At 38.1% G+C, this 10,764-nt stretch overlaps 1 protein-coding gene across 1 annotated transcript in view; it reads left to right on the plus strand.

The window, feature by feature from the left end:
• LOC109395091 (prolyl endopeptidase-like) overlaps positions 1-10,764 on the plus strand; it is an 84,858-nt gene that overhangs the window by 58,216 nt on the left and 15,878 nt on the right. Inside the window, exon 6 of the mRNA XM_019665873.1 lies at positions 3,075-3,239. Coding sequence (XP_019521418.1) covers positions 3,075-3,239 — 165 coding nt within the window. The remainder of the gene's footprint in view (positions 1-3,074; positions 3,240-10,764) is intronic.

Raw genomic sequence — 10,764 nt, forward strand, 5'->3', positions numbered from 1 at the left:
GGCGACGGCGTAGGCTGCAGCCCCTGTGTCAGTGGGTTGCCATGGGCTGCCGTATGTAGCCAGTAGACAGCGTGAGCGGCCAGCAGCCGCAATGAGCGGCCGTCCAGAAGCCGGCGACTGATCTCCCTCAGCTGGGAAGAGCGCAATGATGGTGCCAACTTGGGCCAGTGAAGCAATGTCCTCCACAACTAGACTGAAGAACAAAACAGCAACTTGTCTGTTCCCCTTCCCCCAATTCCCCAGCACTGTTCCCACCCCCCAATTCCCCAATTAAAAAAAAAAATCTTTAAAAAAACAAACAACATTTAAAAGAAAATAAAAAAGCAAAACAAATAAGCCAGACAATATTAAAAATATTCATAATACAATAAAAATATTACTAGACATGTAAAAAAGCAGAAAAATGTGACATAACCAGGAGAAAATTTAGTCAATAAAACAGATCCAGAAATGATAGGTAATGGAATAAGCAGACAAGGACTTTTTTTCCTTGTCCTTTTTTTTCTTTCTTTTTTTTCCTTAAAATTTATTGCAGTGACAATGGTTAGAAAAATTACATAGGTTTCAGGTGTACAATTCTGTAATACATCATCTGTATCTTCATGTGTTCACCACCCGAGTCAGTTCTTCTTCCAGCACCATATATATTTGACCCCCTTTACCGTTTTCTACTATAGACAGGGACTTTTTGAAAGCTATTATAAAAATAATTTTTAAAGGATTTTTTAATGTTAATGTAATGAACAAAGAAATAGAAAATATAAAAACAAACCAAATATTCTTCTAAAGGTGAAAAATTATCTGAATGGAAAAAAATCTCTGCATGGGCTTAATAGCAGTTTAGGTACCATTAAAGAAAACATCAGTGACTTTGAAGACAGGGCAATTGAAACTAAAACACCAAGAGGAAAAAAAACTGAAAAATGAACACAATCTCATTGACCTGTGGGACAATACCAATACATTGTGTATTTGAAGTCCTACATTAGAGATAAGGTAACATAAAAATATATGAGGAAAAAGTGGCCAAAAATGTTACAAATTTCACAAAATAGACAAACCTACAGATCCAAGACACTCAACAAATCTCAAGCAGGCTACTATAGCAAAGCCCTTTATAATCAATTCACAGAATACCAAAGAGAAGAAAATCCTAAAGGCAGCCAGAGGAGAACACACACATTACATATAGGGAAAAAAGATAAGAAATGGTTTCTCATCTGAAACAATGCAGTCAGAAGACAATGAAAGACTCCTTCTTAATGAGGCCTACCTTGGCTGCCGTATTGAAAGCCACAGTCCCTTCCTACATATTCTGCCCCCCTTACCCAGACCTGTTCATGTTCTCCATGGCATTTATCATTTTATAATACATTGCATAATTCCATATTTATGTGTTTGTCTCCTTCACTAGAATGTAATGTTTTTTTTCCCTGATTTGTTTACTGATATATCTTTAACATCTAGAAAAATGACTTGAACATAATAGCTATTTAGCAAATATTTTTTAATGAACCAATATACGAATAACAGTTATTGCTAAGTGTGTTAGTCAGGGTTCTCCAGAGAAATAAAACCAACAGGATATGTATATGTGTATAGAGAGGAAGATTTATTTTTAAGGAATTGGCTAATGTGGTTGTAGAGGAAGATTTATTTTTAAGGAATTGGCTGATGTGATTGTGGAGCCTTGGCAAGTCCAAAGTCTGCAGGGTAGGCTGGCAGGCTGGAAACCCAGGAACAGTTTCAGTTGGAGTCTATGGGCTGGCAGAGTTCCTTTTTGCTTGGGAAGTTTAGTCTTTTCCTATCAAGGCCTTCAACTGATTGGATGAGATTCACTCACATTTTGGAGAGTAATCACTTGTACTCAAAAGTCCACCAATTTAAATGTTAATCTCATCTGAAAAAAAACACCTTCACAGAACCATCCAGAATAATATTTGACCAAATATCTGAGGACTGTGGCCTAGCCAAGTTGACACATTAAATTAATTGTCGCAATAAGATGTGGAAAAACAGTAACTGTTACACACTGCTGAAATGTAAGAGTATGAGTTGGTAAACCATTAAATTTGGCAATAGCTAATAAAGTTAAAATGCACATATCCTACCACTGAGCAATTTTACTTCCTGTTATATAGAAACATATAAAAACATATAAAGCCACACTTAATTTAAGAGAAACACTTATCTAAGGCCACAATAAACATGTTCAAGAATTTTTCTAAAGTGTCACTTGTAATAAGAAAAAAGTAGAAATCTAAATGTTATTGGTGGAAAAATGGATCAATTAGTTGTGATATATTAAGTTGTCAGAAAAGTAATGACGCATTTTTGCAACGAAAAACAGAAAAAATACATCATGACTTTTCCGACAACCCAGTATTTTTAGATTGGAATACTGTACAGGAGTTAAATGAAATAAATGTACATATATCAGCATGGATTGATTTAAAAATTTATGTTGAATGAAAAAAATTAGTTGCAAAAGGATGTATATATAGCTTGATGCCACTTATATTAATTTTAACAACTCAAAACTGTAATGTTTGTTGCTTTAGTTTTTTGTCAAGATTATTTTTGCTACCTAAAATTCTCCTGTTTAATACTATAAGAAATCCACAGAAGCACAAGCCTTTATTCTCTGACTTCTTATAGTAAAGATGACTAAAGACACGCATGACCAGTGTGAACCACAAATGAACTTTACATCCAGGGCCGTTTTGCTAATTCTTACTCATCTTGAACAATTTTTAAAATATGTAACCTGTGACAAAACTTCAAAATCAGGGACATAATATTCAAAGTAACAGATTGCATGTACTTTCAGTTAAAGAATAGCCTGAATTTAATTCAAATAAAAATCACATTGAGTCATTATGACATTCAGTTGCATCTATTGATATTTCCTACTTAAATATTTCATTATGTTTTGTTAAACTGTGATTAAGAGGGAAGTACGTTAAAATTGATGTTCATCTTTTTTTCTGATAACTTTCTTATCCATTCATAAGTTTGGGGTAAACTTACTGCTTTGAGGTTAACCTTTATTTTTTTTACTTAATATTTGACAGTTCTCTCACAAAAGAATATATTCTCATCAGCCCCTGCACTGTTTTTATTTCCTTCCCAGTTGTCTGACGATGGCCGCTATGTCTTGTTATCAATAAGGGAGGGATGTGACCCAGTAAACCGACTCTGGTACTGTGACCTACAGCAGGAATCCAATGGCATCACTGGTAAGTTCTCTTTCAAACACAGCTAATTATTCCAGAAAACTCGGTTAAACGCCAATTACTTCGGTCTTCTAATTGATTTCCCAGGAAACCTTCTTCCATTTTAACCGCATCATCCCAGTTCATATGATTTTCTTCCCATATTATTCCATAAAATGAAGAAGAATTGACTGAAGCTATTTGTTGGCATTAGCATTTTCTCTGTGGATTGAGGTTAACTGTATTTTTTGCATGTGAGTGTAAAAGCTATCCTGTGAGTAATGCAGATGAAGAACGTTAAGGAGAAGCTGGCCCTTTGGTCTGTGAAGCATTCTAACTGTCTGCATGTGACGGTGCGGACTGTCGCAGGCAGAGGAGGAGACCAGCGAGAGCTGAGCAGGTTAATAGGCAGTCGGATGACAGCTCCTCGGTCCTGAGCCCCACGCCCGATGACCTCTGATCTTCCTTCCCAAAGCTTTATATGTCACGATAGTAAACATAGAGCCAGTCAGTTAAAAATTCTAGAGATGGCTCATTTTAAATGTTGTTCTCTTCCAACATCTGTGTTCTACCGGCACCACCATCAAGCGGTAAAGCTCAACTGCTCAATTTACTATGCTGAAAATCCCTAGACCCAAAAACTTATCGGAGATATGCTGGTACCAGATAAAGACACTAAACAAATTATACCATGTTCCGGTTAATGTATATATATTTTAGAGATGGTGACACAGATTTTAAAAGTGTGCAACACTGAGTGTATTTCTAGTTATTAGACTACCTCATTATTGTTATTTGTATTACATTATAATGAGACAATATGTAAATTTTTTATTATTGGACATTGCATCATTTTTAAATTGATCAGAGTAAAATCTGCATCCTAACATTTGTAGATATTACAGAGCACCATTCACACATACAGAAGGAGGAAGTCAACTTTTATTCTGGTATCCATTTAATAAAGTTTGTTATTTTTCTGTTTTTTTAAAAAAGATATACCCGTTTTGATCGCGGGAAAATTACATCAACCACATCAGTTTTCACATTCTCTGACAGGAGCAAACCACCACCCAGGAACTGTTCACTTGAGTTGCAGCCCAGGTCTGCATAGCAGTGAGCAAACCTATGAAGCTAGAGTCTGCAGGGAACAGTGACAGCTGTCCCTGTGCTGTGGCCTGTACAGTATTCCTGTGTGAGTCGGAGGTGGTGGAAGGACTTGGCCTTTCTCCAGCTTGTTAAAAATTCCCATGACAGCGTTCTTCCTCCTGAGTGCTGATTTCATTTTCTATTTATTACTCTTTTTATATCTTGAAATTATTAAATAGGCTTGTTATTAAATGATACAAGTTAACAGATTAGAAAACACCGATTGCTTTATTTACTCCAAATACAGAGAAGAAAGTTTCATCCACATATTCATATATTAAACTGCTGCTGCTGTGTCCACTAATAATAATATTTTGAAGGAGACTTCCAAGTGCCAGTGGAGCTTGAGGAAACCCTTTGTTTTCTTCCTGACCTCTTGGTCTTTATCTTTTTTTTTTTACCTTATGTACTTTTTATCCCCCAACATATCATTGCAGATGTTAACTGCAGTCAGTGAGGAGTTAGAGAAGGGTGTGGTGATACCTACAGATTGGGATTTCAGAAGGAAGACAGTGCAGAGGTGCACTAGGCTCTCACAGACAAAATTCTAACAATGCTGCCATGGATGAACATGAAGAGGGAAGGTACGCATCTGAGAAACCCTAAATGGCTGTGATGCATCCAGACCGGAAGACCCTGTTTATGCAATAAGCCAGGCCCTGGCCTGCCTTCCCAGCTTGATCAGTCCTTACGTTACTTGATCGTTGTCGCCTCTGCTTTTTAGGTGGGTTTTGTGCAGCTTAAGTGAAGAGCCCAGTGCACAGTAAGGACTGCATAAATATTAGCAGTTGTTATTTTCCATATTCCCTTTTTTTCATTCTTTCAGAGGAACTTGAAGATTATTTTGTCATGATCTGAACAACAGTCCAGCTGTATGTTTGACTAGGGCTGTGTGTAAATTTATTTGGGATTAAGTTTCTCAGAGTCATATAGGAACGGTGTATTTCTTGTAACAGTTATTCCTCGGGATTTTATGTTTGTGATGGGTTGTGAAAAGTATCTGTCAAGGTTTAACCAGAGAATAAGAACCAAAAGGAGATACTTATTAAGAGATTTATTGCAAGGAGTGGGCTGAGGTGACTGTGGGGCTGGGAGGTACTCCTGGAATCAATAGGGCAGGCCCTCACTGTGAGGAAGGGCAGGCTGGAGCTCTCTGACACACTGAAGCTGCTGTCCACAGGGGGTATGTCCTTAGTTAGGGAAGCCCTGACTCTCCAGGGAGGCTTTTCAGCTGATGGAATCAGGCCCACACAGAGGAGGATAATTCCTTACTGAAAGTCGACTACTTATGATCTTTAATCACATCTTCAAAATACCTTCACAGTAACACCTAGTTCATTGTTTGATGTTGGAGAATATTAGCCTAGCCAAGTTGGCAGGTCAAAGACCATTAACAGTAAGCTCATGGAAAACCACATGGAGAGGAATAGCTCTTGTAGTCCTAACCCAGTTTCATTTTTTAATAAGGTTACTAAACTGACAAATGTTTGGAATTTACTGAGGCATTTAGAAAAGTGTGTAATATCTTATAGACAAGAAATCAGAATTTGAAGTGAATAATAAGATAGATGGGTTTGAAGCTGTTGAGTTGCGTATTAAGGGATTGGAATCACTTGGAGAGAGCTTTCCTGTGATAGCTGCGAAATTCTGGCTGTAGTGCTAGGCCTGTCATCTTTTTAAAGTTATTTCTTTACTAGCATTAAATTGTGGACAAGACAAACCTCAGAGTAGGTATTCCTTTGAATGATAGTCCTGGGACTCTTCAAACTCTTGGCAGCTGCAGTGATTGACCAGTCCTAAAAAAGGTGAGATGGCTATCATTTTCCACCCTTTGGTTCAAAAGACAGTTTTGTAGGACAAGATTAGAGAGACTTGGGTTTCGGGGTTGTTTTTTGTTTGTTTTTTAATTGATTGCCGATTCATTATCATATGGTTATGCCTGTTTAAAGAAACAAGTACTATGTGTGAATTAACTGATGAAGACATTGAGTAAATATATTCAATTTATAACAGGAGAGACATAGATTGAGATAGTGATTGTTAAAGTTTTTAAAATAATTTCTATTATAGTTGGATATATTGGGACAATAACCATAATACTTTCAGATCGGATTTGAATTTTAATCTCAGCTCGACCACTAAATAACTGGTGACCCTGAGATGGGAGAGTTCTTTTGTCTCTGAATATTTACACAACTGCAAATGGGGAAGTAATAGCCACTTCATGAGGAATAATGATAGTGCGTAGAAAAGGGCTCAGCAGGGTTCCTGGCATATAGTAGGTTCTCAAGTCTTCTTTCTTTTTCCCATTGTTTCTTGACTGAAAGGGGAATATTTGGAATCACCACATTTTGGTTTTAGGAAGCATAGTTAAATAGAAGGAGGGTGCCCTACAATAAACATTTATCTCTAGTATCAAAGCTGCTCTAAACGCGGTTCATGGTATTCACTTGTTTTCTGCAAAACCAGATTCATAATCAGAAAAGAATCCTTTCATGGAAGAAAACATAAATAGGTGGGTCTCTAGTGGGAGACTACGAGAGAAACTGTCGAATTTTGCAGGTGGATAATGTAAAATTGAGAGGGTTATATGCCCAGTCAGTGACCATGACTGTTGCCAGGGATCTTTTTCTTGCTTTTACCTGCTCCCCCATTTTTGTTATTCTTTTTAAAGTAAGGGGAAGATTACCATTTAACTTAAATGCTGAAGGTGCCAGTTAACTATCAGATGAGTTAAACCTGAATAGCCGGTGACTGAAAATTAAATCTAGTGTTATGAAATCTTCAATATTATGTTGCTAAAATTTATACCCCTTTTGATAACTTAAAGCCTTTCTGCTATGATTTTAATCTTTTTTACCTTAAAGGCGGGGAATTACCAGCATTTTTATAACTTTTCTGTCTTCTTTGTCTTCCAAGGAAACCTTTTTATCCTGTGCATTTTGAAATGAAAAGCATAAAAAAACCACAAAACAGTGGCCAGTGGCTATTTAATATCAGAAAAAGACAGCACATAGAGAAAACAGAACCACATAAACACAGGATGGAAAAAAATCTTAAAATCTTGAATTAAAAGAGTTCCCTACAAAACTGGATTTTTTTGGTCATTGACATGTATCGTGTAAATTTGAACTTCTGTGCTCTTGACTCACTGACCATCTTCCTACTTGCTGCTCCATGAGTAGGATCTCTCTCCTGTTACCCTTGCCCTCGCTTTGGAGAACCTCATTTCTGCCATTTACACGTACACGTTTGGTACACACCATAGGCCATAGCCCAGGGGTCAGCAAACTGCGGCTCACAAGCCACATGCGGCTCTTTGGGTACGTACATGTGACTCTGAAGTAATATTGAATATGAAAATAAAACTGTCATAATTTCATTTATAAAACTTCTAAAGGATATTATTCACATAATGGTGACTTCATTTGTTTTATGGCTCTCGAATAATTTTTAAATTGTTGCAAGGGCCAGGATTGGCTCTTCCGTCTCAAAAGTTTGCCGACCCCTGTCATAGCCTTTCCACAGGGACTGCAGTTGAGGCTGGTGGCTGCTCCTTCCTTACCGTTCTGGGCAGATAACGCCCCTGGCGTACCTTGTTTGTCACTGTGCAGAACCGGCAGTGGGCCAGGCCTCTGGGCCTTAGAAGTTGTTACGATTTTCCACATGTTCAAACAGCTAAGCAGGTCCCCTCCAAAGAATATTGCGCCCTTCTGCGCTGGCTCAGAGACTTGATCTGCGTCACTCTCTTCTTTCTTTGGGGAAGAGGACTTCCTGCCCAGAAGCTACCTCGTGCTTTGGGTTGATACCTTCCCCTCTACAATTGGCCTCCTGCTCCTTTCCCCTGTTCTCATTTCCTTCTCTCTCCACACAAAGACACTGGGTGTGAGGATTTGTGAGCTGTGTGACTTCAGGGACTTTGCGTTGCTCTGTGGAGCCCCCAGCACCTAGAGCAGTGCCGGACAGAGGACAGATTCTCTGCTTGACTAAACTTTAGTCAGGCTCCTCTGAGTCCTCTTCTCAACTAGTTCTCAAAATTTAAAGTTCTAATATTTAAACTTGGCTACTTCTGTTGTCTTTACATTATCAACAAATACCTGTAAGGGTCAGTCTTAAATGTAGGGCCTTGTAAATGTTGTATTTAGTTATGAAGCAGAAATGTATTGATGCCCTGCTCTGGGCCGCCGTCCCTGCCCATAGAGTGCTCCCCGCCTGCTGGACGGTAGACGTGAGGTCGCCAGGGCACCGTTTCAGGGTGGATCAGCTGTGCTGTGACCGAGCGCACATCAGAGTTAGGACATCTCTGGAGTTTGAAAACTCCGAACTCCCTCCATCTCCTCTCTTTTTCTCCTTTTTGTTTGTTCCCTTTTCTTTTTGATCCTTTATTTTTCTATAGAAGGTCAGATACTTTATTCTCTGTTTTTAGGGTAGTCAGCAGCAAAAGAGACACTGACCATTTGACCCTATTCTGAATGAATTTAAAATTATAGCAGTGGTTTTTAAATAGAATTCTTGGGAAGCAATTGGTAGTTCGAAAGAGCTTTATATATGTCTAAAATCCTTGTTAGTAACGTCACACCCGTCTGCTTCAGTGCAGCCATCCTTAAAACAAGCCTGACGTGGTCTTTGCTCATGTCACAGTATTTGTGAAGCTTTTTGGTAGAAAGGTGGATGGTACAGACATATTAGTTTTTGTAAGCAAATATGCTTATCCTGTATTTCATAGACTTTCACCAACCTGTCTCTCCTTTTATCTTTTTTGCTGAAAGTTTTGATCATTTTAGGTTGGTGAAGTTTTCAATGCTCACCATGTCTTTGCTTTAATGCTTTCATGTCATTAATTAAAATTATCTTTCTCCTACATAACAAATTAATCTATACATAATGATAAAAGAAACTCGGTATTTGGCAGACACCTAAGTTGTACATTCAACTGTATCTGGCTAATGCAAAGCAGATGACCTATTGTTTTTAGGTAGTGGAGATAATATTGACTCCATGGTTAATGCCTGGTGGAGCTGGGCATCTTTTGGGGGGTAGAGTGGAAATGGGGAGATAAATATTTGAGAAGCTTTAAACAAATGATTTGTCCAAAGTTTAGCAAAGTCGTCTGAGCATTACAAGCCAGACCAATGGGAGGAGGACTTCCGTGACAGGCAAGGAGTTATCAGAAAAGACTGTGTGTCTCAGAGTGGGACTGCAAAAAAAAAAAAAAAATACAAGAAAGAATTGGAACATCAAGAGGCAGTATAAAAATAAGAAGCAAAACATGAATTTTGGAGTGAAATAAGTAATCATGATAAAATTAGTACTTTTATTGATTTTGAAGTTAGTGATTTTTAAGGGGTGTTTTTAGGACAATAGCTGTGAGAGATGGAAATTAGATTTTAGAAGTTCACTGTTACCAAATCATCCTGTTCAGAAGCCACATCTACCTTATTTTTTTGTCATTCAAAGTAGCAAGTATTGTTTATTTAGCATCTGTGTGTGCCAGAACCTGAGCTGCAAATGTAGGTTTTCCATTCAGTCTTCTGAACAACTTCCGAGGAGCATGTGTTGTTGTTCCCAGGAAACAGAGATTGATGAAACCAGTTAGCTTTCCTGATGCCAGTTAAAAATTCAGACCCATGTCAGTTGAACTCCCAAGCCCGCGTTCTGACCATCACCGTGTGGCAGGTGAAATGGAAGGAAGGCGTCAGGCTCGGGAGAGCAGCAGCCTCTGTCTGTCCCCTTCAGTCTCATGGCAGGACCCTCACTCTGCATTTGTTTATCATTGTCACATGTCAAGCCCTTGGTGTTTAGTAAAGTATAAAAGTACTTTCAGCTCCTCTTATGAGAGCGCTTACAAGACATTGTCTATGAAACATAGTTAATACCACTGACTTTCAAAGAAAACAATAAAAGTAATGACTTTGCTCTAGGGGAAGCATGAGATGACTTATTTTAAGTTAATCTTCACTCAGCAAACGAATCATTCCCCTACCAAAAAGCAGGATTTTAAAAAGTAATTTTAACTAGAGAAGTTTGGGAATGGAATTCTGTTGGCTTCCAAGTGCATTTACAGACAAAATAATCTCAGAAAAGGTGGGCAAACAGTGAGATGGTTTGGGCTTTAGCCATGTCTCTTTTTTAAAAGTAGTTTTTCTATTTTCCATTTAAATCAATAGTGTTCTAACTTGTGCATAGCAAAACTGAATGAGCCTCATTGTTCATCTGAAATGCCATTTCTCTTGAATTATGTCATGGCCAAAGCCCTGAAGAGCAAGGCTTTCGGGAAAGCAAAAGGATTTCATGAGCTCCCGTCTTAAACTGCTTTTCAAATTTACAACTGGATTTGTATAAATCCAGCCACTTTGCCTAATCTGAATGAATTTATGACTTGTAGTATCTATTTATGACT

This window comes from Hipposideros armiger, unplaced genomic scaffold (genome assembly GCF_001890085.2).
Source record: "Hipposideros armiger isolate ML-2016 unplaced genomic scaffold, ASM189008v1 scaffold_456, whole genome shotgun sequence".
NCBI classification, from domain to species: domain Eukaryota; kingdom Metazoa; phylum Chordata; class Mammalia; order Chiroptera; family Hipposideridae; genus Hipposideros; species Hipposideros armiger.